At 36.0% G+C, this 27900-nt stretch overlaps 1 protein-coding gene across 3 annotated transcripts; it reads left to right on the forward strand.

Annotated features, from left to right (window-relative positions):
• The first annotated feature begins 196 nt into the window (after positions 1 to 196).
• On the forward strand, positions 197 to 27877 carry LOC135694564 (cAMP-dependent protein kinase catalytic subunit alpha). Of its 3 annotated transcripts, none has more exons than XM_065213364.2 (11): positions 197 to 322; positions 17835 to 17896; positions 20995 to 21123; positions 21754 to 21852; positions 22296 to 22378; positions 22660 to 22737; positions 23094 to 23142; positions 24059 to 24154; positions 24512 to 24634; positions 25281 to 25445; positions 26023 to 27877. In XM_065213364.2, the coding sequence occupies exons 1-11, from the start codon at positions 238 to 240 to the stop codon at positions 26146 to 26148; spliced, it is 1095 nt and encodes a 364-aa protein (XP_065069436.1). In that variant the 5' UTR covers positions 197 to 237; the 3' UTR covers positions 26149 to 27877. The 3 variants fall into 3 exon arrangements, with proteins under 3 accessions (XP_065069436.1, XP_065069439.1, XP_065069438.1); XM_065213367.2 differs by lacking the exon at positions 197 to 322 and adding an exon at positions 3660 to 3778; XM_065213366.2 differs by lacking the exon at positions 197 to 322 and adding an exon at positions 17502 to 17716.
• The last annotated feature ends 23 nt before the right edge of the window (positions 27878 to 27900 follow it).

The following is a 27900-nucleotide window of genomic DNA, read 5'->3' on the forward strand; positions in this document are numbered from 1 at the left end:
AGGGCAAGCAAACATGTGTATACAATCTTGTGTACTTAAGTGTGTTCCATGTTGCGCAATCTGAGTTGCCATTTGCGTCAATAATCGACTTGTATTTACCCTCTTGCAATTTCCTGTATCGAGGGAATAAAATGTTGTTACCTTGATGCGCATCACTAGAAAAATACTTTTCAAAAGGAAACCACCGGTCTATTGATCTCTCGGAACTTAGAAAATAAAGTATAAAGTATTTCGTTAATGGCGAGGTTTGATAGAAAGATTGCTGCAAAGACAGAGGAACGCTATTCAGAGAGAGGGGTATCGAATGCCTCTAGCTCGAAAGGTAACTATTTGATGCACATTTGAGCATCTATAATGATGGTTTTACTTTCTGTCTAAATTTTGTTTTCAACAATGGACCTTATTAACAACAGCGCATGTTGCAATAACAAATTTTACCCTGTATTTATATGCTTGCGGTATTTTTCTTGCTACATTTTTTGAGCGGAGCAATAAAGCACAGAACATACTTTCCCAGACTTAATGCTATGATACACTAAGGAAACTGAAGAAGCTGGATATGTTTATTGGTCCACCTTGGCCAAAAGCTTTTCTGAAGCAACAAGCAAAGCAAGTGGCAATTCCACCAAATTAAAGTACTTCCATGAAAGGTGCATGAGCTTTCCACGGAGAGCTTTGCCCCTGAAAGCAAGGGACTTTTGAAATCAATATTTAAAGTTTCTTCTCAAGAGTGCCATCCAATAGGGTACCATATAGGGTACTTTGGTACCATAGTTTTTTGTGCAAGTTTGGGCTTCTTGATTGGAGAATTGAAAATCTCCTGTTTCTCTGTACTCGTCAATTCAATCACCATTATCATATTTATTCACCTTATCTGTCAGCAGATTGAGCAATTTCATCCTCTCTTACTGCTAAAACGTCGTTTAAAATGTCTTTTCTGTCGGTCCCATGCTCTAAAAGTTATTCATTTCCCAATGTCTTTAAAAAGTCACGAATCATTTTCATGTTTCCAATGTTCTCTTCGTAAAATAATTGATAATGGTTGCTTATTTCAATATGATTGATTAATCGTATTTGTTATCTTTGTGTTGTACCTTTTTGCTTTGGGTTCCAAGGAGGTTATCTTTCCTAGATGAGTGTTAATTTGATTAAACCTTTTCATGTCTGATGTACCATTTCCGGAATTTGCGGGGGTGTGAGGTGGGGTGGGGGGGGGGGGAATCGCTCGCCCCCAGCTTTTGCTTAACTAACAGGCAGTTATCCAACTTTGAGATGATCATCTATGAGTGTGATACGTCGTAACGGTAGAGGTTGAAAAGAGACCACCATTTTCTTCTGTATTCAAATCAAAATTCCATCTCCTTTTATTTCCAATCTCTTGATTTATATACTTCTATTAATTATAATTGACATATCACGTGATTACAGTTTACAATATGATTGGTCCTGTTAATGAGGGGGAGGGGGGGGGTTGAGAATAATTTTTAGAAATGGTACATATACAGGAATTCAGTTGTTGGTGTGGGGGCTTCTTCTTGAACAATACTTCAATAAAAAGTGGGGGTTATCCTATTCCCCCACACTTCCTTCTACTATCTAATGCACAAATACAGCCACAAAATCAGCCTTGACTACTTTTTGCATGGTCTCGTTTGAAATTTTATCTCTGCAGCAGTATATCTCTGATCAAAGATGCAAGAGATCAGAAGCAAGGAACCTTGAGCATTGTTTTCCAAAGTTTATAAGTTCGTTTTATTTTTTGCCAAAATATCTTTTGGCTAGTGTTATCTCCTCTTGAAAATATTGGAGAACATCTTCACTTAGCATCACCAAAGATAGAAAAAGAAATGCGTTAGATACCTTTGGAAGCAAGTAACAAGTCTTCGCTTGCAAAAACGTCTTAAGAAGTTTATGTCGTGTCCTGCTCGTGTTGAAGGTATTCACTTTAGGCTTTCGTATGTGGGATTTCGCTGTCACGCAAGAAAGCAATAGAATTATCCTATTAAATCTGTTGTTCCAAAGGTATAAGAGAAAATAATTACGGAGACAAGTACTCCTTACAGCAACATCCGATAATCAAAAATAGACGTTTTTAAGTTATTCCTTGGCATTTAATGTGGTCAAAAATGTAAAAAGTTTTTCTAAAGGAAACAGAAACCCACCGCCAATATCTAATTTAGTGAATAGTGACAAATTATACAAATTTAGCATCAGGGAATTTATTTTGGCGGATATATTTTTTCCACAATTCGTGGGAATCTATTTTTGTGGATCGGTGTGAAAGTGTTTTTGCGAATCTTAATTTCACGGATGGGCCAAAAGAATAAACTAGTAAAGTTCGCCTTAATGAAGTTTTATGGCTATGAAGATAAGGCATATACTCTAAAAATGCAAAAACATGGCACCTTTTGTATTCTCGATAGATCCTGCTGGACTAAGCTCTAAACTTCAACATTTCGATTTGAGCCTTTTAAAGAAGCGTTTGTTGTCACGTGACCAATGATTTCATTTTCTGCCGTGTACAGTGCCAGTTTTTATATGTTTTCGAAGTTTGCTCCCTGCAAAATAGATACTACACTACCTACTGTTATCAGTATCTAGGGTTAATAAAACATGTCGAGCAATCAAAACAGCAGGAAGACAGATCTTTTATTGTTTTGGAAGCGATGATAAGGCAGAACACCAACATTGTTTACATTATGTCTTTTGAAACGAAGCAACAAGCGGCTATAATTAGAATACAAAGGTCATCTGGTCATGCATAAAGGTCGGACTGAAAAGATGTCCTAGTCCACCACGAGAGTGATGCAACTCAGAACCTCCTGAATTCAGTAGCCCTCTCATTTGTTTTGGTAATATCTGGACCCGCACAATGTTTAGTTTATTACTCTGTGGTATTTCCGTAAAACAAGGGGGAACATGCTCAAGAAAGAGGATGCGGGAAAATCCTGTACCATTTCATGTCAGATCGGGCCGCGAGCCTTTTTTACATATACTTTACACAAGGGGGGGGGGTGTCATTTTTGTTTTATATCCAGCCTCGAAATTTTACCTTAAATTTGTCTCAGTAAAAGGAGACATATTGTCCCAAACCTAAAATCAGTCAAAAGAATAAAAAGTTCACATAACAGCAGATGATCGGTTTTTTCTGAAACTTTACTAGTACTGTGAAAAGCTACGCCCTTCACTTTACAAGTCAGCCTGGAATATGTGAAGAGTAGCACATTTTCCCGCGGTTCTGTTTTTTCTGGCTGCAAACATGCCCAATCGAGGAAACCAGCATCGTTGCTCATTCTAACCTTCAAATTCATTCTCTTGGTTGGTAAACTCCAATATTGGCGCTGCAAATCAACCAACTCCACTTCCAAGAACGTCAGAACTGGGGGCACCAGGCACAAGTTATTGTTTTTCTGCGAATCTGTTGGAATTGAATTTTGGAGGAAATTTTTGTAGAGTTTTAAAAATTATAAAGAGAAGAGAAATGTATAAAAAGTTTGAACACATAGCAAGCCACTCCATAATTTTAAGCAATTGTATGAGCTACTGTCTGCATTACTTTGCTAGATTTATCATGCATAATAATTGAATACGTCTTGTTCCCCTGCAAAAGGCTTTGGGTCCGATTGTTCCTAGCATACATATGGTCCGTTTTTTATCGTCATCTAATGTCAGCATACAAATTAGCGTAAGTGCGTCAAGTGTTCAGTATCTGAATTGGCCGTGATTTGCACCAGCAACCGGGTTAAAATGGGGAAAGAGAAAGAAGCTGAAAAATTTAGTAAGTGCTTTTTATTACAAAGCCTTTTATTGATAACTACATGTCTGTAATAGGACACGTCATTCGTCATCCTTTGCATTCTTTGTGGATTTTCGGGTCACCAAATGCTTGCTGACTGACGGTCGAGCGGCCTAAATAAATAAAATGGTTGTCTACAGAAGAATGTCAATTAATTTAATTTATGCTTCAAATCAGAACCAAATGTTACATTTGCCTTCAAATATTTGTTGCCAACAATTTCATTGTCTCCAAAGAACATCCATGGGAATTTCAAACAACCAAATAATAGACAAAAAACAGGTTGTCACAATCAGGCAAACAAAATTCGATGGGATCGTGGGTGGGTTGAAACATTAGATATTTATTCAAGATACAAACGCTTCCACGTAGTAACCCATTTGTTAAATTTAGAGAGAGCGATTTTGTCTTTTGATTCGGTTAGGGAATTTCCGAGATATTTTCAGATTACCCTACTCGGTGTTAAAGAAAGCAATAAGCAGGTAGCAATGTACTTAATGAATTTGCTTTGAGGTTCCCGCTTTTGAGATTCCGATAGTAGAAGTGTGCGCCTGGCGACCAGTACAAAGAAACGTTTCAAAATACAGGGCCCGCTAGTTTCTTTCCGTTATGCGTCAATATAATGAAATATAAGAGTTCTTATCTGATGATTAGCACATTTGTGGTCGCGATGCGCCCGTTTAACCCCTAATGGTCACTACATGACCACCTAAAGGCCAACCTTCCAAAGATTTATAGAGTTGCGGATGGCGTTTTTTGAATTTGTGAAAAGTTCTTATCGACAGCGATTTCATGAGCGAAAAGAATCAAAACATTGGTTTAATCAAGGAATTTGCAATTCCGTCTGCAATTTTCGACCTAAATATTTATACCTGCGATGTTCAGAGCAGGGACTCCTCCAGGCAACAACCAAAGTGTACAAGGTGGCGAACGCTAGTTTATCTGGCAACGCCCTGAAGGGGCATCTGGCAGTTCTAAAGCTCTAAATGTTGATCCAGAAGTTCTCTTTTCGATGCCCTCTTCCTGTAACTTTTTATAGCTTTTCAGATTAAAAAGAGAACCCGTAAGGATGTATTTCCTTCTTTTGCACCATTTTTGCACTTACATAGAACTGAACCATTGGCATCCCATCCCCCCCGAATTTTATTATCAAAGACATCCCAAAGAAGTTTGATTTTGATACTCTAGTTTGTTGCAAAATCTTTTCTAAGTAAAATCAGGTAGGGAATCAGGGCCTTGTTTTTATAAATAGCAGGACAATAGCCTATTGTTTTCAATAATTGAAGGTCACTGTGGCTTGGGGGGCCAATTGCCTCCCTGACCGAACAAGCAATTTTCATCATTTTCCAAAAATTTAATCAAAATTCTCATCAATGTCCTCATCAAATTCAAAACAAAAGCCAAAGATTCATTGGCATGAACATTGTGTGAACCTTAATCAAAGTTTGTCAAACAATAGTCTAGATTTTGTTAAAATTTAGTACCTTTTCCATTGTCAATAATGTGTTTAACACTGACTGTTACTAATATCCCCCCATTTGTGGCAGTTTTCTAAACCCTGGCTTATACTGACACTTCATAGATAATAAAGGCCATATAGTGGAAGAAAAATTGGGAGGGGGGTCAGGATGGCACTGCTAAATGGCCAAGCACTTTTCATAGCTCAAAGATGTTTTCTTTCCCAGGCTCAGCAGTGCTTAAAACCACCACTGTTTCAGTTTTTAGTCTCTTACTGCAGTGGTATGTATATTTATATGGTGCCAGGTAAGATATGCAACATTGTTGCATTCTAGGGAAGCTACAAAGGCCACACCAGACCTTCTTGGTAAATATTTGAAAGTCCTTTGATTGTAACATTGCCAAAAATCACTGTTGGTTCCTGTCAAAATTAACATGCTTTGCAAAACTTGTCAGAAAAAAGACATCAGCAATATGTTTATGGCTTCTTCGTAATGCCTACTAGTTCTAAAGTTGCTAGAAAGTATTCAGTTTTTAGCAGCCCCCTATGCTGGAAAGTAGCTCCTTTTAGCAATGTTGAAAGTATGTCATTTTTTATTTATTTTTAAAGTATTCTGACAAAGACTATAAATGGGATGCTTTTTGATTGTACGAAAAGGGGTGCATACATCCATTGTATGAAGAAAAGCTATTTTTTACGTGCCAAACAAATATCTTCCCATATGATATTGCAATAATTGGCTTCCTTAAACTGCATTTTAGCAGGGGCATGGACTACAGACCATAGTACAGATTGAAGGGTGAAAAGTTTTTTTTGGTGGGAGGTGGAGGGGGGGGGGGCTAAGCATGCTAAAGGTCAGATATACCACTTCTGCAATCCTTGAGTTGGGGTATAGTGTTACAAAGAAAAATGGGGTTCTAAAAAAGTCTCAAAAACAAAAGCAAGTAGTCACTGTATTTATAAGGACTATACCCACAAGCACTTTACTTGCTGCATATGTGGCTCCATCTGCCCACATATGTGGTCCCTAGATACTTTTTAAATCACTGGCTGAATAAACTACCATTAACCAGTGGACGTTGCAATTTTTTACAATTGGACATTAAGTTGCTTATTTGCAGACTAATGCAAAATTAAGAAGTTGAAATGCTAGCTTATCTAAGTCAGATTATACAGTCACAGTTTACTAAAACTGTTTGATTTAAAGATGACCCAAATTATTGATGGATGGTTTGGTGAATTATTTATTTCAACAAAGCATCAGGCATTTGAAAAAAATTATAGTTAGCGAATTCTGAATATTAAATTCATCAAGATCATGTTCTTCTTTAAACTATTTGGATTGAATTTTTACAGCCACAAACTAATTATTTTATTTTGACCTCTATGATTAAATATTGACTTTTTCATTAAATTTGAATCTGGAAATCACAGGGAAATTTTAACAGGTGTTTTTGTAACATGTTATGTAACATAATAACATGTGGATTTGCAGAATTTTCAGCTGCCAGAGTCTAACCTTAATCCAAGCACGATCCAAGGGCAACAATTTGATTAGAGTTTTTCAACATATTTTAGGTTCATCCTTTCAAATTTTACCCAGCCTATTAATCCTCTACCAGTCCTTGAAGCGTTTATCACTTGTGTTTATAACTTTCAGTAAAAAAGTCAAATGTAGAGCAAGTGTCTAAGCTGATAATAAGAAGAAAATTTGCATATTACTTAGATAATCGAATTCTTGTGTGTGGCATCGTCTTGTTTGTCAGCTAAGACTCTTAATAAGACTCTTTTCTTCCTCTCCAGATTCTTTCTCGATCCACCATAAGTCTTCAGCAGTGGCCTCGCTTGACCTTCCAGAATAGCGGGTGGAAGGTCATCAATAGAAAAATTTACCCATGAAAACATAGATGGAGTAGAATTTAGGCCCCTGGTCTTCAGTGCTCCATTCTCTTAGCTTTTACGTGTTCTATAGCGCGAGGCCATTTATTTTTTGATTAGCAAATGAAAGACTAAATGGACCGTTTTATTACCAAAATCTTGTAAGGAATAGTGTATGTATAAAAACGGAGAGCTGGAGCAGTAGAGTAAACAGGGTGGTAAGATTGGAAAGGGGGGCAAGTGCGATTTGGCGAGGGAAAAATGGGGGCCCACTCCCTCCGAAACACCAGAAAATGAGGTGAGGAGCATCTGTCCTCTCTTATCTCCCTCTTACTACGCTAATTAGCTGGAGAAACGCAGACCGACTGAGAATAAACCAATGAAACAAAAAGCGGTGTAAAAGTACTATCGTTCTGTTATTTGAAATTGTATAGATTATTTAATGTTAATTTTTACAAAAGTGAACGTGAACGTACGTACGCTAATTAAGACTAACATAAAGCAATTTTCAAGGATTGCATAAGACATATTACGAGCTACAAAAAGAGCACGCGCAATTGTTTTTGAAGAACAAAATTTTTATCGAATTCTTGAAATGTATAATATTTTTGTGCTGTCTTTATTGATTCTAGGAGTCATTCCAGATTTAAGGCCCTCGAAAACTTAATGGTCTGATGCTATTATTGGTAGTTCTGGCTTTTGTAATGCCAAGAGCCTTTTTGAGTCTGTTAAATTGTTCTTTGTCGTTTTCTTGCATTGTTCTTCCATTTTTTGCCTGACTGCAAAGAAGTCTTGACCTTGGTTCAAAAAGTTTCCCTTACTGTAATAATCTTATCAGTGATAAAGGCTGTCTGCTTATTTATTGTCCACAAATAGATTCTATTGCCATTTTGTAAAAATTGCTTCATCCAATGTTTTGTTAATCTGCGACCACTTCGACATAAGGCAACTTCTATGAATTTTAAATGAATCCCAATGGCGGTATAGGCAACCACGAATTATCCTATGCTTAAAAAGACATTGCTTTTATTTGTATGGAACCTTAAAAAGTTTTACAAAAGCGGAGACATGTAACTTCTTACTCAAAAGTGAAAAAGGCTTTATTTATTAAAAAGAAAGTTTGATTCTCTCAATTTTGTGGCCTAGCTTCTTCATGATGTTACGCAATGTCTTTTTGTCTCTAATCTTTTATTATAAATAGGACCGTTATATCTGTTATTGTAATCAAGCTTTTGGGAAAGCTGAACCTATTTTTTCTCATTTTTGAGCCTAGTTTTCACAGCTGATACAACACTTTATTTGTTAATAAACGGAGTACAGGAGAACTAGAATAAACGATTCACCGAATACTTACGCCAGTTTGAATAAGGGAAAAATTTCCCACATTCAAAGACACAAACTTCCCAATTTTAAACCTCCGATTTTACATCAAAAAGTTATTGTCAATATATTATTTGCTAAGCCTTGTTTTTCATCACTTGATTTATAGAATATTAAAGTAGGAGAATAAATCTTCGATTATGGTGCTGTTAAGAAGCTTCTAGTATTTTCTTGTGTTGGTTAATGTATATAACGTGAAACACGACTTCTTTCAAGAGGTTCGCTGTCAAATTTTTAGAGGGTGTCAATGATAGCTTTAGAATGAAAATCTTACACTCCATTTCAAAAGAAAATGCTTAATAAGAACGCCGAGGTTTGATTTGCTATATAATAAAAATAACGCAAGAACATGCCCAGTCTCAGATAAAAAATTTCAAGAAGAGACAATGTGCTTTTGAAAATTTACTCTCCTGTTAACAAGATTTTAAACCGGAGCTACTAAAAATGTCATGCAAAACTGCCATTTAATGGTCTTAGAAATAGCTTACAGAATGTTGACGTTTAAAAATCAAATTGAATTAAGAGCAATTTTCAAGGACACCTAAGCCTCTAATAAGAAAATTAAGAACACCTAACCTTGGCAAAAATTATCTGGTTCTTTATTAAAACAGAGCTAAATTCTGAGTACTTATGGCTTTTTGCTTGCGTCAAGACTACTGTTATAGGTCCTGCTTCACCGCGGTAGATGTATTCCTTACATAATAATTGTGCAGTTATTACGGAGCCCAAAATATATTCAAAGCAAAAAACCACAAAATTTCACTTATTCAGCTGTTCATGTGGATTCTGCAAGCATTTCATACCAAACATTGGTTGCATATAATTTTATTTTTATGCATTTATCATTAAGTTTTAAAAACGAGAGTTTGTATCAAATTTGAATAGAAGACAAAAAGCTCCATCAAACTCTTATCAGTGTTGTAAGCAAGATTTACGCAAAATTGCAAGCTCTGTAAAGGCTCTTGCTCAAACGACATGCTTGTCTATTTTATTTTCCAAACCGGCCTGATATCGTACTGCATGAAAATCTCAAAACAGCTGCCGCTAAGCATGCTGGTTAAGAGCCTTTTAATGTTAGTGAGGCATTTCAATTTGGTAGGGCGAGTGGATCAACGGAGGCGAAAGCTCCCGGTTATTCAGCAGCGGTGCCCTTTATCAAAGCTAAGCTAAAAGCTATATTATCTAGATGCTTGTGCGATCTTTTTCTAGAATTATTTCAGATAAACCATTAAGACAAGAATATCATTGTTAATTTGTTGGTCTTAACAGAGCCAGAATCTGGTCGATTTCAGATTTGGATTGAAACCTACTTTTACGTATTCTATTTAAGCTAAAACAGGTTTTATTTTCGATTATCCTATGTGATTTCAAAGACTGTTATTCGATAAACGTGTGTGTTATCCGATTTCTGCGCATTGACTCAAAAATATCTTTATCTCATGAAACAATAGAGTTATCTTTCTTCTTAGCTGATATTAAGAATTTTTTCCACCCATTTACAGAGGTGTGAATTTTTTTCTAGCCACGGATATTACCTTTGCCAATTTGGAGTTTAAATGCACCAAATTGTCAGCTTGCAAAGCAATCTTTCTTGCGATTGTGCCCCCTTTTTTATTATGTCATCCATTTAGTGATTAATTTCGTTGGATGCATGCAAGAATATTCACCTGCGTTAAAAAGTCTGATCAATGACATCGATCGCTCTGATTGACAAGTACATCACGTGTTATAAATCACATAGTTAATCTGCTATAAATCATTGTTAGTGGATTCTATCAAGAATGGATACGAGAAAGCACTCATACATGTTACATGCGCGTTATACTTCATTCGTTAGTTACAAGCAAAAGGTCCTCTTTAGCTATCGAGTGTGCAATTCTACGAGTTTGCAATTCTACAGAAAATGGCAGGTGTGGGATTGTGACAGAAAGTCTCTGAAATTGCCATTATATTCAACATCATTAATGTATGAGATATGTACCTCGTATTTGTTTGCAGATGTGATCTGAAATCTCAGACAGTATCCCCGAAAGTTTTTGGATTTAACCTGCATAATTCGGTTTTCTGTGAATGAATTTTAAATGATAGATGAATTTTGTTCAAGTTTTGCCTAGGGTCTGCTCATAATCCCTTGAAGGCCGAGCAAAACATTTGCTTTCTTGTTGAATCTCCAATTTTTTGGTAATAATGACTTTTTATCGATTCATAGTGCATCATTTTCTTAATGACTTTGCGATGATCTTACTAACTATTAACCCTAGTAGTGCGGGACACAGGTCATTTTGTGTGCACAGAACAGCCAGCACATACAAACATCAAACTAGGCTATGTGATTTAGAGCCTTACTGCAATCGGTTGTTTGTTGATATTTGAATAATGACACGTTGATATTTGGATAGGCCTTTTATCTTTGTGTATCAGCACTATGAACAATTTGTAAAGAGATTTGAAGCTTCAAGCGCTCTATTTAGATTTGCGTGGTTCATTCCTGCCTTCCCAAAGTTTCCATCTTTTCAGAGACCACGCGATGTTTTCCTCAATAGCCCTCTCGTTGTTAGAACATCTTTGGATAAACTTTTTGTTTACCCCAAAGTACTTCATCTCGTGTGCTCAGTAGACCCCTTCACAGCCACCCATCATGTTCTGCCACTGCCATTACCAATGGTCAGTAGCGGCTCCACGGTGGGGACTGGGGGGACACGTCCCCCAAATTTTGTATTTCGTCTAAATCCGATGAGAAAGTGTTGGGGGAGGGGTAACATTTTGGCAACGTACACTTTTTGATGTCATCCTTTGATTTTCAAACTGCCTATACATAGCCAACAGTTAGTTATAGGCATTCCTTTCAGGTAAAATTGGCTTTCCTTGTTTGTAAAAGGGCGTTTTCTAGTGCTAAAAGGGCGTGGCTTGATTTTTTTGTTTTGTCCAACCTGTCAATAAAATTCATTTTTTTTTCATTGACCAATAACGTAACATCAATTTCACTTTTTGGCTTTGAGTTTAATAAATAGTAATACACACTTTAAAGTGTTTATCGTTGTCGTGATCGAATGTCAATTGGCTTCCATTCTTGAATACGAAAGAAGGTTTGAAAATTTCATCTATTCGGTCTCTTACAGAGGCCTTCCATCGGGCTCTTTCAAGTTTGAAGAGGAATAGATGGGGAAGGGAGATGCATGTCTTAATGCCACACCAATCTAGGCTTTCTTGTGTTTCTGGTGATAGAAAGTGGATGTGTTTTCAGAGACCCAGAAAGGGTGTGATCGAAATAATCAAAGCACATTAGCTACCCCTTCGCCAGCTATTTGGTGGCTGGCACTGACAATGCTAAATTTAGAAGGAGATAGCTTGTAAAGTGCATTATAGATTAACGTTGTAATAATTGTGTGTAGCACTTCTTGTGGCTGATTACGGATGGGAAAATGTAATTTAATGGCTTGCAGAATTTTTTCTGTAGTCAGAATAATGGGTTAAGATATTTTTCATGGGTAAGGCTCCATGCACCTGAGCTATAGAGGCAGATGAGAGTAGGAGAAAGGAAACGATCAGATAGTCCTAGAAAACTTCTTGCAAAATTCAGTGATGTGGTAGTTCCACCACTGAATCTCATCCATCAGTTTCTCTAAAAAAAATTGCATAATTTGCCCTTTGGATTGATAGACTGTTCACCAATCTTTGTGGGGATTATTTGACTGTAGCCATGCAGGGAATTTACATGCAAAGAAGAGAAAGAAGCATAAAAAAGCATTGAGATATAGCAGGAGTTCATGATGATGTTTTGCTTGGTCTAGAACAGGCCAGTACTGACGCAATAGGCACACCCACAGCAAGTCAGAAGAGAAAGAGAAAGAAAAAAAACAAACGTTAACTGGAGGAGCTTATCAGTGACCAGGGGCGGATTTAATCAACAATGATTGGGGGGGGGGGTGTTAGACAATAATTTTGGTGCCACACCCTTCAGGTCACTGGTAAATGATGGAAACGCCCATTTTTTAAATTCGGCTTTTAATTTTAAGGTAAAAAGGATAAGAAGTAGTGGCGTAGCCAGGGTTGGAAGATTGGAGGGGCAAAGAGAAGTAAATCTTTGCTGATCAGACTCTAAAGAATTTGGGAAAACACCCCATTTTGTAAATGCGTTTGGAAAAGCTATGGCTTTTTACCTGGCAATTCCCCTTTATACAACGTTATATGTAGCTTTTTGTGGCTGACCCCATTCTACAACTGTCTATTTACTTCACAATTCCTCTAACGTTTATATTCTGAATTGTGTAGGGGGCGGAAGCTCTACGTGTAAAAACTGATTTTCTAAAGTTCTAATCAAATATTTAAAAATGATAAACAGTGTTCAAAAATTGCAAACTAAGTCCGTTCTGCTTTCCCTGACAAGCATTTCAGAATCCAGTCTTTAGCTTTTTAGCTCCTATTTATTTTATCGGGATTGTCTAAAGAGCGTGAAGGACTTTTCTATATAAACCTTAAAACGTGGAATAAATTGTTAAACATTCTTTAGAGGTCCAGAAGAGGGTCCCCTGCGAGCGAAGCGAGCAGACAATTTTTACGACGACGCCCTTGAGATAAGCTTAAGATACATTTTAGAATGTTTCTTACAATCATTTGCTTGCAGTCTTTTAAAACGCTTTAGTTTTGTCTGAAATATAAAGTAATCCCCCTAAAGGTACTAATTCTATTGGAGATTTGCACTTTTCTCAGACATCGACTTTCTGAGCGGCCGCTCCCAGTTGGCGTGGGCCCTGCACCATCTGTCTATTGTTCTATTCTCAGTCTTCTATTGTTCTATTGTATTGATATCAGTTTGGCCAAATTTGCCCGAATCTACCAACCCAGAAAAGAAGATAAATAAATAAAAATCTTGGCGTTACTTTGTTACTACTGACTATCAAAAAATTATTTTTACCGAATGGAACCAAATTTACCGAAGGACACAGAAATATTTGGGGGGGGGGTGTCGCACCCCCTACACCCCCCGCTAAACCCGTCCCTGTCAGTGACACTCTTTTGATATCAGCGCCTTTTCTGTCCTGGCACCCTCACTTGGATGGCATTTTCTACAGAAGCAAATGGTTTCGAGATTTCTTGTTGGTACTAAATCAAAATCAAGAGCCTTCTCTGGTAAAATTGTATCATGTGTCAAAATTCTTTACATTTTAATGGAAGAATCGCCAACTGAAATTCACAATGAGCTCCAGACCAGTCCTATAAAATATTGGTTATTTTCCTAATAATATTAAACAGGTCTCGAATAATGTCCACATTTCCGATGTTTTTTCATGACAAAGTGTTTCTTTAGTGCTTGAAGCCGTATAAAAAACAATTGTTTGTTTATATTGATCTGGGAGGGTGTTATTGCCAAAAATATGCTCTTTTAATTCCATTCATAAAGTGGTAATATAAGAGGTTGCATATTGTATAAAGTTTTTGGCAAAGTCATTTGATAATTTTACCCAATGATATCATGCCGTAAAATCCCAGGTATACCCCCCGGTTATAAGCCCCTCTGTTATAAGCCCCCCCCGGTTATAAGCCCAGCAAATTGACAACACAAATTTCCTCCTGGTTATAAGCCCATATATATATATATATATTTTTTTTATTTTTCTTTTGTTTTTTCTTTTGTTATCACGAGTTGGAATCTTGTGGTAACTTCAGGCAGTTTAGACAAAAAACAAGACAGACAGTACATAGATGGATTTCTATTCGCGTTTCTATTTATGTTTCATATGTTACATACAACGGTATTACGTCGTTGCTTTTCTAAGCATTCTTCTAATTTTACGCTCAAGTGTCTTAACTGCATAAACATGATACTTGCAAGAAGTTTCAATGCAATCTCCTGATACCCATGTACCTTCTAGAGCATTTCTAGGTCCCTTTGTAACGACTGCTTCAACAGATACAAGTTTTCCACAACTAATCTCTGGAGTCAGTCAGTGCATGAGCCAGTAAATCGGGAATATGGCTAACTCCATCTCCTTCTTTAGTTTTTTCTGCAATAGCGTTTTCACTGTGATGATTTTCCGGGTCAAGCTGACAAGTTTTGATGCAAAAATTCTCCCGGTTATAAGCCCCCCCCGGATATAAGCCCCCGGCTATAAGCCCTCAAAAATTGGCTGTGAAATGATATAAGCCTAGGGCTTATATCCGAGATCTTACGGTATTAAGCCTCCGAAGAATTCTTGGGGCCCCTATTTGTCTGTGGGCCCCCGGGCCAGGGGAAGTGCGGTCCAGGCTCAAACCCAAGTAAACATGTTAACAAAGTTTCAAGCACCTTTTAAATAAAAGCAAGAATCTCTTTCTGAACCTTCAAGTTGTGATCAAGAATCCAACGGAATCTACCAAGGATATATCAGAAAATAATAGAAAGAGTTGTCTTGGTCTACCCTGTTATTTATTAATAAATCTTGTATTTCCCGAAAGAGTAGCAAGGTGTGACGACATCAAACGTCTTTTTTAGAACTGCTTAATTTTGACCACATAACTTTAAAGAACAGCATAAAGTAATGCTGAAACTGCAAAATCAGTTAGAGATTCTAAAAATTAGATGCGATATGACGAAGGAAAAATTCCTACCTGTGCTTCAGCAATATGGCCAATATGGCGATGTCTCAAGCAATTATAATAATAATAATAATAATAATAATAATAATAATAATAATAATAATAATAATAATAATAATAATAATAATACTTGTTTATACAGGATACGCCTTTTCAGTACAAGTAAAGTACTGCTATCAATAAGGGTCCTGTTTAAAGAAACTATTGACAAAGTAAAAAATTTTAAAAGTTAAAATACAATACGATTATCGTGCAAAGCTTAGATAATCTATTTTGCGTTTAAAGTTTACAAAGAAAGATTCGTTCTGAAGGTCGGATGACAATCCGTTAAAAATTAGTGCTCCTTGAAAGGCAAACGTTTTTCTTCCTGCTTCTGTTTTAACTCTTGGCAATATAAGACGTGAGCCGTTTCCTCGTGTATCCTTGCCATGATTAAAACGCTGAAACATGTTTCGCAGTGGTGGTGAGCAACGTCGATCGATACTCGTTTTTTACGGATTTGATCCAATGTGTCCATCTTCAGGGTCGTGTTCTTAGTAGGAGCTATGATCTTATGGGCTCTCTCTTGGATTGACTGCAGCTTTTTCTTGGCACTTTCACCTACGCTTAGATAAATGGGATAGCAGTAGAGTAACACAGGCCTTATCATAACGCTATATTTTTTCTCCGCAACAAATGGAGAGATGTTGCAACGAATTCTTTGCAGGAGTTTTACCCGACTTGAGGCTCGCTTGTAGATCTTGTCAATTTGCATACTCATTGTTAGGTGACTTTCAAGGGTGATTCCCAGATATTCATAGCTCGTAGTTTGGTTTATCGGAGTGCCATTCAGAGAGACATTACATGACGGTTGTTTCGCTAGTTTATGACTTGTACCGTAGATAACGAGTTCAGTTTTGCCTTTTTTGAGATTCCGTATTAGATTATTGTTCGCAAGCCATTTACCAACTAAGTTTGCCCCTTGATTCAGGACTTCTTCAACAGCCTCTACCGATCTTTCCGAGAAGAATATCACTGTGTCATCTGCATACATAAAATTTTTGCATTTGTCCAATACCAAATGAACATCATTTATCAAAATGATGAATAGGAGAGGCCCAAGGATTGATCCTTGAGGTACCCCATATGTCATTTGCTCAGTTTGTGATGTTGATTGATCGTAGCAGACAAACTGCTTTCTGTTGAATAAATAGTCTTCAAACCAAGCAATTTCTGTATTTTGTATGCCATAACATCTTAACTTTTCAAACAGTGTTCCATGATGGACAGTATCGGAAGCTTTGCGTAAGTCCATAAATAATGCGCCTGTGCAGTAACTCTGTTTCGTGTTATTTCGGATTTGTTCAGTGAAAAGAGTTACTGTATGCTGCGTTGATCGTTCTCGTCGAAATCCAAACTGACTGCAAGAAAGGAGGTTGTTACGTTCTAGGTACTCTGAGAGTGGGCGAAATATTAGTTTTTCATTTAATTTATTTTAAAAATCGGTTTTTAATCGTAATGGATCCTCCTTGTCGTTTTGCTTTGTTCCTGTCTTTGTTCTTGTTCCTATCTTGAACGTGACAAAGATGTTTTCAGAATTTTTGAATTTTGACTAACTCGCAAAAAATCGGGCGAGATATCGCCAATAAAAGATTTGAAGTTTTCTAGCTGATTACTGTTATTTTGGTTCAAGAGGTTTGATGGGAAAGGGCCTCTGTCCATGTGGACAATCTCAGCCAACTTGTTACACATTTAACTGGCTTAATCCAAATTCACAAATTCTAAAAATAGATTTTTGTGACATCATCACTTAAGAACTCTATATTACCAAAAACAGGCCAGTTCATTTTTTGCCCAGGTAAAAATGGTGTTTCAACGACAGCTTCCGGTATTTTGGTACTGAAACTCGTTTGTCAGTACCACAGTGTCGTCTAGAATATGACTGATCGCCGTTAGCTGGTGAACGCCCGCCGAAAGCCAACAAGGTCTTATGTTGTTGTGAAATTTGGCGCTGTGAGGCGCAGTGACGTACAAAGCCTTCTATAGCAACGCTTCAATTTCGAGTCTACAAAGAACCACCTGTTGTCAATATTTCGGTTTACTTATTCTATTTACTCGGATTGAGTTTGTGTTAATCTCCAAGCGTTTCATAAAATCACTTAGGCCCAGAAAGATTTTTGAGACTGCGGAATCTTTTGTTTTTAAAGTTTGTCCTCCAAAAAAAAATTACTGCACAACTGAGCGATCTCATATCATCGATATATTTTCATGCTTAGTGTTCCCCCGTCGGGATTTTCACTCGCTGAATTGACTGCACTTCTTGGGAATAGTTTCACCGTAATCAACCAATAACTGATCGAAGTTTCTGATGGCCAGCCAATGAGATAGGCTGATTTTGCTACTTGGAGACGCTACTTAAATGCTGCAGGTCGACATCGCGCGAAAATACTTTTAAATTAGTTGCTAGGACTAGTCAAAAATATAAGTTCTGATATGCTTGAAGTTTTATGCTCAAATAAAGCTGTAAAATTTGCAAATTAGGACGAGTTGAAATTACGAAAGCTAGCATCAGCTCAGCTCCCATCTTCCGTAGAAGGCAAGCATGGGTAACGCAGCCACAGCAAAGAAAGGTGATTCAGAAAATGCAGGTGGGTTTTGGAAGACGGAGGCAAGAAGTGGCCTAACCATCCTCTCAACATGTTTAAATTGGCATTTAAACTTTGCTTTAAAAACATAAATCTAATAATTTCGTTTCATTTTACGCAGTGAAAGCCTTCCTGTCTCAAGCCCAAGAAGACTTCAAGCGAAAATGGGAGAATCCTTCTCACGTAAGTCAATATACTTTGAGTTTGAAATTTCTCAGACCACAAGTTGTGGTGTTTCAGAATGAAGATGCCATTTTCCGAAAGTCCAAGGTTGACAGCATCCCCAGCGAGTGGTAAACATTTGGAGTTGATTGATATCGCCTTTATTTTTAGAAAAGATTTGCGGTGTTTAACTTGTTATTTGCTAGTTTTTGTTCTGTGCAATTCCATCTGCAAGGTTGAAACCACAGTCCCTGCTTAAATCGTAGGATATACAATAAAGTTAAATGCTTTTTGTGTCCTTTACTTGCAAAATATAACTTCAGCTCATTCGGAAAACACCAGTTTAGTAAGACCTTCTAACTGAGTCTGTACCTTAATTTAGAGAATAGTTTCTTACTTTTTTCAAAACGAAATAATAGACAGGACGGGGTTAATTAAAGCAGCAGTTAGATTAATGTCTTCATGGAAATAGGCCCACGGATATAGCTGTCTCATTTGAAGGCTTTTAGTTCTTTTGGGACTTTTTCTTTATTATTTCGATTGTTGATGATAGTATTTTGGTAAATATTAAAACTTGCCTGAAGGTTTTTTGCATTGCTTGTTATGAAAGGCAACATTTTGTTGAATTGTATTAAAACTTTGACAAGAATTGGCTGTACATATTTTCCCCACCCTTATAGCAGTTTGTTTAAGAACCTTGTATCTCTCGCACATGCTGTTTCTGTAAACTTCAGGTAATTATTTGGTAGTTCAAAAAATAAAAAGTGAAATTTTTTATCCATAGTGAATTGCTTTTTGCTAATGAGTTGTAGAAAAAATGTTTTGGGATCTTCAATTTCTAACTGGAACAAAAATTTTTACAGACCTCCATATGTATCTCAAGGACTGGTGCAAAGAATTGTTTTTTACCTGTTGTGTCCATTTTAAACTCTCCGCAAGACTGTTTCAAAATTTCTAGTTTTTGATGCCCCTTCTGGAAATCTCTATTTTATGTTTGTATATCAATACTCAATTACTTAAAAAGCAGTAAGATTCAGTTTTTTAGTCATCTTATGGGTACAAATGAATTTCAACCATATCTTGAAGCCCACCATGTTTCAAGCAAGGCAAAATTATGCCAGCTTAATTTATTGTGATTTATCTAAAGCAAAGTATAATTAATTTTTCTTGTTGTGTTTGTTTAAAATTAACAGGTAATGTAAACAAACTGGGCCATTGTTTCTAAATATAGAACAACTGTCCTTTTGATGTATGTAGTTGTGTGTACATTTTGGTTTTGTGGTATATTTGTACCAGTTCAAGCAGGAAAATATTTGCTATTTCTGTAAATGTGTCAAAAAGCAACAGCCTCTGATTTTTCTCCATAAAGTTCAAATCAATGAATGCCACTAACTGCACCATAAATAGATTTGAATTGTTTGGTTGAATAGCTTCCTTGCAACATAAACTTCCTGCCACAGATTTAAACAGTACCTTTTTTCTCAGCATCACTAAACAGAAACATGTTTAAGAGTATTCAGCTTCATTCAATATGATTTTATTAGCATTCTTTAGATGTTGCAGGTGTAGTTTGTTGGTTTTACATATCAAAGTAGTCTCTACAATTTGAACTTACGTTTATAAAATATCATTTTAAAACTGAACTTATTTCGTTACCTGCTTATTTTTATCCAAAATCCTTGATAGACTGAATTTTCCTCAGTTTCAAATAAATAACTTGCCAAATTCTAAAAATTATGGAATTTGTTGTAGTTAATTTTTTTGTCTAGTAAGCATTTTTATTAGTTTTCCAAAACATTTTTTAATAATATCCAAAACATTTCTTAATAATATATTTATAGTTATAGCATCCTAATCTAACATATTGAAAATTTGTGAGGATGTTTTGATTTTTTTCATATTTTCAAAATTATCTTTATTTCTCAACCCTAATATATTATTTTCTAAATCCTATTAATTTTGACTCAGTTTGTCAACAAATGGTTTTTAAAATATATTTTCTCACAAAATTTATGTATTTCATAAAAAAATATATTGCAAGGAATTTTACAACACACTTGAAGTTTTGATGACCTATTTCTACTCTAAAACCAATCAAAACAGACAATTATATACATTGGAGATTTTGTAATGAGACAATGCAGTTTTTCTATAGTTTTTCTAAAAAGTGGGAAAATTCCAAAATCATTACCAAAGTAAAATGGTACTTCCAATTAGCTGTTTTTGAGCCTAACTATAATGTCAAAGCAAAAGATATAAACTTGTATAGGTGGAAAAGCTCATGTCCCCCCTTGAAATCTTCTACTATACAAAGGGTTTTGGTGGTTTGTAATTGGTCAGAAATAAGGAACCAAACAAGCATGCCATTTTTCCTCTTGGGTATCTTTTGACCCATATCTGGATATAGATTTCCTCTTATGCTTTTGGTCATTGTCAAATTATAGTACTCTGAAGAGTGTCTTATGAGAAGTACTTCATTATGATCTAACTGCTTTTTTGTTCTATTTTCCAACATTGTAGTACCATATCAAAATAGCATCAGGACCAATTGGTCAAAATTTTGAATCAATGTTTTTAACTTTCCTGTTACATTTTTCTAAATATTCTATGTTTGATATTGCTTATTCTTGCTTTGTAAGTGTAAACAGCAAACATTCCATTCTACGTCTAACAAAAATTCTGTTCAAAGTTTAATTAAATCTTGATGCTTTAATGAATAAAGTTATTTCTTTGATAACTTAAAAGATGGAAAGTAAATTGTTTATTCTAAATGTTGATGAAGTTTGGTTCCGCAAGAGGGCATATGAATCTTATCCAAAATTAATTCTGAAACTGTTCCAAAATTAAAGGATGGCACAGTAAGCTATTGATATTATATTTATGTTCTTAAAATCCTTTTATGCAAACCTAATCACTTTAGCTTTCTTCCTTCTAGCCTAGCTCCTTTTATATTAAGTAGAAACTTTGTGAACTATGGGCTGCCATCCAACACTTGATTCCGCTCAAGTTTCATAGTTCCCAAACTCTGAGAAAACGTCATGCACATTTGTCAGTAATTTGCTGAATTGCACCCAACTATTTGTTTTAAGTTACAATAAGCAAAAAAATGAATCTTACAGAACACAGCATCATTGGACCAATTTGAAAGAAAGAAGACCCTTGGAACAGGCTCATTTGGACGTGTGATGTTGGTCCGGCATAAGGAGCATGGAAGCTATCATGCCATGAAGATCTTAGATAAGCAGAAGGTGCGATTTTTGCATTATTGTGCCATTACATTTATCCTGACAAAGAGTAAAAATTTAAAGAGAACAATCTGCCTTCAAACTAATATTTTGTTCTTCAAATAATTTATTTTGCAGAATAAGAACTATCATCTACCCAAGTATTGGCTTTTTTACTTTTGCCATAATTATTCACATAAATATATTGAACCGAAATAATAGAACTTAAATAAAAAATAAAAGTTATTTCTGCATCAATAGAAGTCTTTTATATAACTTCATGCCTGTATGTTCAATAATTATGGTGAGCCAAGATGAGGTCTGAATCACTGCCCTAATTGTGCATGAGATACAAGCCACTCCACTTGGATTATGGTTGTGTTTTTGACATTTTTTTACATTTTGTTCTATGTTACTGTTTAGCTCTATATATGGACACTTCAGTTAAATGAAAAAAAAATGGGTGTATGCTCAATTTAAATAAGGAGATTTATTTAGCCTTTTTCGCAATGTCAGAACTATATAAACCAAGATCTCAATCTAGATAAAAGTCGCCAGTTTCTAATTGACTTTATGCTTTTGTAGTATTTTGTAGTATTGTCTCAAAAGTTGTCAAGCTGCATTTGCTATTTAATTATGTTTGTTATTGTATAGGTAGTGAAACTCAAGCAAGTGGAGCACACGCTTAATGAGAAGAAGATTCTGCAAGCCATAGAGTTTCCATTCCTCGTTAAACTGGAATGGCATTTCAAGGTACAACTGGCTAACACTCTTAGTTTTAAAAATTTATATCTGAGATAAAATCCTTTTTATGACAATACTGTCATTTGAATTTTTTGTTTAGCTAGGAGTCTAAACAAAGCAATGCCTAAATTAATGAAATATGGAGTTAATGACAGTTTTCCAGTTAGTAACCAAAACCTTGCAAATTATGTTTTGTGTAATTTATGTAAAGCTGACAGAAGTGACCTGATGCTATTTTAAGCCATTTAAGCATTTTAGAGGCTCCATGAATAATCATTTTTTTAGAATGTGGAGAAGAGCTTTGGAAAAACACCTGCAGCCAATATTCTTATATCACACCCTCCTATCATACCCTCCTGGCCTGTGCTAGTTTTCCCTTTTTATCATGGGTCCCCTCTTGTTTTCAAATAAGCACTGAATATCTACTTCTATTTTTGCGTTTATTTTTCCAGGACAACTCCAACTTGTATATGCTTTTAGAATTTGTTCCTGGTGGTGAAATGTTCTCTCATCTTAGACGTATTGGACGTTTCAGGTTTGATGTTGATCATTTTCATCAAAATTCAATATATATATTTAACTAATAAACAATGTCCATCCATGTATTTGGGTTTTGGCAATTGCAAGCTGAAACTATGCTCCATTTATTTATTGCCTTATGTAAGGTCACAACAAGTTACCTAAGGAACCTGAACAGTGAAGTTATTTTCTGTTTGCTTTCTAGGCAAATTATAAGCTTATTATCATAAATACTACTTCTGTAATTAAACATTAGTTTGTGAGTTTATATTTGATGTTTGCTCAATTTCTTTTTAGTGAGCCGCATTCCAGGTTTTATGCTGCACAAATTGTTCTGGCTTTTGAGTATCTTCACTCTTTAGATATTATTTACAGGTAAGCTTCAATGACAATATCTATTTACCTGTTTTTGTACACATTTTTTGTACATGTGATAAGCATCCATGATGATTTCAAAATATATACTTATTAGATGTTTTGATTTTTCATATTTGAAGCAATTTGGCTGCTTTCCTCAATACATCTCTTTGGGAACTGTCTGGATACATGCTTAGTTTCCTAATGATGTAGGCTATGTCACTTGCTGCTTTTAAGCGTCTTGTAACAAGCACATGAGAGCATTCGCATGCGCTCTTTCGAAAATATATGCATTAACAGCTAGAAAGTTTGGAAAATATAGATGAAAATTGTATCCTTCAGTCCTTGATTTCATATTTTGTTCCTAATTGTAGAGATTTAAAGCCTGAGAATTTACTAATTGACGAGAAAGGATATTTGAAGGTATTGTGACCATCTTTTCTTTTTCATATTTCTTTAATATTCATTCTAAGTTTTCCTCTGTACAGAATCAATCCTGAATATTCACCAATATTGGCTGAAAAAAGCTGTGTTACAAGTTCATTAAGGGTACCTATATCATAGATCACACAGAGGATGCCAAGCACAGAGGACACCAAGCACTTGCAAACAGCTAAAATATATGCATTGACAGCTAAAAAGTTGTTGGAACACCTAGACGAAAGATCTTCATGGTTTTCAAATGTTGTGTGCCTCCCCTCCCCCTTATTACAATGTTGCTTGATATATATAGCGTGATGGTCAGTGACAATCTAACTAGCATTGGAATCAACATTGCAAGGAGGGTTGGGCAAATATAGTAAGAGTATTGATGTCTTTGAAAAGTTAATTTAATCCTGGGGTGTCAACAGTGGCAGACACTTGGTCAAATATTGGGGGAGCAAGCCTATTGTTTTAATAAGATGACGTCACATTTCCCATTGTTTTAGAACAAAAGACCATTGTTCTCTAAAGTATTGGGGGGCGGTCGCCCCCCCCTCGCCCCCCAAGTGTCCGCCACTGGGTGTCAACTTTTGGACTTGAATGTTGTGGTGTTCCAACTATTTTTGGCAAGGATTGTAGTTGACAGGTGCTGCAGCACACTTGTTCCTGCAGTGCTGCTATTGAAGGTCCTGGGGTTTGTGACAAAATAAAATCTGGTACTGAGTTAAAATTGAGACTTAGAAATGAAATGATTTTGTTTGATATTTTAATCAACTTAGTTTTTCACCATGTAGCTGTTTTTTCTAGATTGTGGCAATACCTTCTCTTTAAATGCTTTTTGGGTATCCGATGTTAAAAAATCTTGCTGGAAGATGTAAACTTAGTTTTTAGTTTACTTCTTTCTTTCTTTGTCCAGGTTACAGATTTTGGCTTTGCAAAGCGTGTGAAGGGCAGGACATGGACACTTTGTGGAACGCCAGAGTACCTAGCCCCAGAGATTATCCTTAGTAAGGTATGAATTTCCAATTTCATGCAGTCCCTTTCATTGAAAAGATAAGTGCAGTATACTTAACATAAGTAGGGCTTTTGCTGTGGAATACCTTATGTGGATTAAAACTTGAGGATGTAACATTATGTGCTAGTGCTTTGTAGTTTAAAAAGTGCAAGACATTACAAATTTCAAAGTAAGGATCACTAGCAACATGTTCTCAAATGCAAAACTTTCAAGAGAATGTACAACGTTTATTGGTAAAGTTTTGGAGAGGTTGAGGATTTACAACCTTGTTCTCTAGCGTAAATGTGTAGACCATTTTGACCTCGCATTTGATTTCTGTAAAGGAAAAGTAAATTTATCATTATGTCTTTATAGGGGTACAACAAAGCAGTTGATTGGTGGGCATTGGGTGTTTTAATCTATGAAATGGCAGCTGGTTACCCACCATTTTTTGCCGACCAACCTATCCAGATCTATGAGAAAATTGTTTCTGGAAAGGTGAGAAGATTGATGCTACCATTTCTTTCATGTATTCTTTTCAGGTTTTACCTAATCTTCGTAATTGTAGAATACAGTGAAATTTCACCTGTTCTATAAACAAGACCTATAGAATATTTCTTGTGGCACTGGTTCCATTTTGGAGCAAAATAGAACAGGCTCCGTCTTCTCTTCTTTTTTAAATGACACTGGGTCAAAAAGCTACTTGTTTTTAAATTTTTTTGGTATGTAAAACAACAATTACAAAAAAAAGAAATGTGTAATTTTGATTTATATAGCTTCTTGCTCATTTATTTATGTTTTAATTTTTTCCTTTTCACAATAACTAAAATTTAGCATTGCAGATATATACCTTAACTAGATTCTTTAACAGAATTTAGAAACAGTCTCTCTAGAGTCAAGATCTGATCTGTGGTAACCCATTAGTGCCAATACTGTGTTGATTGAGTTTCATGATGAAAATTATTCAAGCATACGGTCTGCCTTTTGCTACAATACTAGCCAATAATAGTCATGATGTTAGGTTACATCCAATTGATTGAAAGCACTTAGCTGCTTTCAGGTCTACAGAATCAAAATCGTCTGGGTGCTTAAAGGAATTGTATGTATTACTCATGAAGTAATATACGTTTTCTTCCTGTTTCAGATGCGCTGTCCATCACATTTCACTCAAGACCTTAAAGATTTGCTGAAAAATCTTCTCCAAGTTGACTTAACGAAGAGATATGGTAACCTGAAAAATGCCGTGGCCGATATCAAGAACCACAGATGGTTCTCGTCCACTGACTGGATTCAGATTTACCAAAGAAAGGTGAGCTGTGTTTTGGCATGTCTGAATGAAAATGATTTTTACACGTCTATTTGAATGAATTGGTCAAATGTACAATGTAGAACTCCAACTGGAGGTCAAGAACAACTAGATTACATCATTAGAAGTAAGCTGTAGTACCATCTGTCAGTGACCTTAGATATTATTTTTGTTGATGTATTGTATAGTTTGCTACGAAGGTAGTTTTAAGACACTAGAGAGCTATATTTATCAAGTAGTATCGAGCAGTGTCATATCCTCACTCAGATAGGTTTGGTCCAGTCAGGGATTCGTAGTCAGTGTACACAACCATTGAGCAACCCTCGCACCTTTGATTATGTTAAGGTTTGTGTTTTAAGTGCGAGTTTTCTTGCCGGTGCACCTTGTCATACCATTGGCTATGATGTCGATTTTTCGTTTTTCTAGGCTATGGGTGACAGCCGGTTCTATAATATTAGAATTTTGTCCTCAAAGCATTCTTTTGTCTTTTGAAGTGTACTTTAGAAAAATTGGTCTTGTTTTGTATGTCTGTTAATGTCTAATTTGCAGCCTAGCCTGAAGTCTTATTTTTCTTCAAAAGGTTGAAGCTCCATTCATCCCCAAATGTCGTGGTCCAGGTGACCCAAGCAACTTCGACGACTATGAAGAAGAAGCGCTGAGAATTTCCAGCACAGAGAAGTGTGGCAAGGAGTTCGCGGATTTCTAAATGACTTTCTGTATGTTTTGAACAAGGGAGTTACTTGATTCTCTTTATGTGATGAAGGTAAAACCGACTTTTCGACCGTGGGACGATTATTTCGAGGCTCGTTGCTTTAAAGCCATCTGAAGGAGAGATACTACTATTCTTCAGTGTTATTTTCATTTTGGTGCGTTGTCAGCCTAACAAGTTCATTTTTAACCACGACAAACTGTAGATTCCAATTTCTCAAACACCCTTAGATACAATTCCGAGTTCAGAATTAAACCAAGATAGCCCTAATCTGTACATGTCACCCCCATTTGAGTGTAAAACTACATTTATCAGATGCTTATTATGCAATTCATCAGCAAATCAACAACCCTTGTTTGCAAGCTAGGACCTTGTTAATGAAGTCGATTTAAGTAATTGTTTTAAAAACAGAATTAGAAAATTTACTGTGCAGTTTTGTGAACGAATAACTTTCCCAGTAGTAGTATGATTTTGTTTGGTGTTGGGTTGCTTGCATGGAACCAGCTAATCAATGGCATTAACTTTTCTTTTACGTTTTAAGTTGGTATCTAGTTTCAAATAGTTTGTAAACACGAAGTAGGGATGTATACCGAGGAAAAGGGCAGGAACTAATCGAAATATTTGATTCCAAGTTACAACCGCATTACAGAACGTAGGGGAAGCCAGCCAGTCATTTTTCCCTTTTAAGCCGTTTGTTGATCTCAAAGCTAATATTGTAAACAATGGGATATAAGCAGTTATCGAAATTGATGCTTTTTGAAGGCTGGTTTCTACGTAACTCGAATACCCATGAGAACGACAGCGATGTCGATGCCTCAAATCGCTTACCATTTTATTGTAACGGATAACCACTTGTTGCTAACTGAGATTTCCATGATTGCAGCTGTTCAAAAAAGGGTTTTAGGTTTTGTGCCATTTAAGGACAGGTAAGGAACTATTGGACCTATGGGACAATGCAATCAGATAAAGTCATAGCTTTCAAAACTCAACAGTGAATTTATGTAAAACTATTGCAGGCACCCTCTTCGCTATTATTTTTTACACGGAAACCAGCCTTAGCACTGGTATTGTGTATTTGGTTATAACCCATTTGAAACTGCCTTAGCAAGAAACCTGAAGCTCTGAATTCTGTCTCTATTACCATATGAACTGAACGACTAGACATGGAGTCCCTCAGACGTGCTTTTAAGCTCAAGATCCGTTATTGTGTACCATTTGTGCTTCTATAAGTTGTAGCTAAAAGGGTGTGTTTCATTGTCATGATCGGGGAAACAAAAAGCCACATCAATTAGTCGAATTATTATCCTGGCAAAGATTGTTTTTAAGAAGCTTCGCCTTCTTAGGCCTTTTAATAGCCAATAAAGGGCTGTGTTTGTGTTCGCAGTTTGACTTTCGCTGTTTAGTATGCCTTCAAGTTTTAGTCTGTTTAAAGAATGTGGACGTTAGTTGTGAAGCATAAAATTGACTCATGAAAGGCCATGCAAGAAAACTGGCAATTAGTTTGGTAGTATATGTTCTTTTAAAACTCTTGATGGTTGGAGTATTTAAACAGTGCCCGGAATATTCTTAATGTTTTTTCGAGATGCCAAATTAGATGTTACGATTATGAAAAATTTTAATCCTTCGTTCGTTATAGCAAGCTTAACTTAATAAACACTGTAAATTTTGCAAGATAGTATTTATGCAAAACTTTGTTCATAGAAGCAATGAAGAATACTCATGGAAATGATGGGCTTTAAATGTTTCTTT

The sequence above is a fragment of the Rhopilema esculentum genome, chromosome 8 (assembly GCF_057945365.1).
Source record: "Rhopilema esculentum isolate cy_ngs chromosome 8, ASM5794536v1, whole genome shotgun sequence".
NCBI lineage: Eukaryota > Metazoa > Cnidaria > Scyphozoa > Rhizostomeae > Rhizostomatidae > Rhopilema > Rhopilema esculentum.

Excerpts from the sequence above, each read along its gene's own strand:
- LOC135694564 (XM_065213364.2), top strand. The coding sequence starts at position 238 with ATGGCGAGGTTTGATAGAAAGATTGCTGCAAAGACAGAGGAACGCTAT. Across the intron at positions 21,124-21,753 it reads AGATCTTAGATAAGCAGAAG|GTAGTGAAACTCAAGCAAGT; the intron begins GTGCGATTTTTG and ends GTTATTGTATAG. Across the intron at positions 25,446-26,022 it reads TTCAGATTTACCAAAGAAAG|GTTGAAGCTCCATTCATCCC; the intron begins GTGAGCTGTGTT and ends TTTCTTCAAAAG.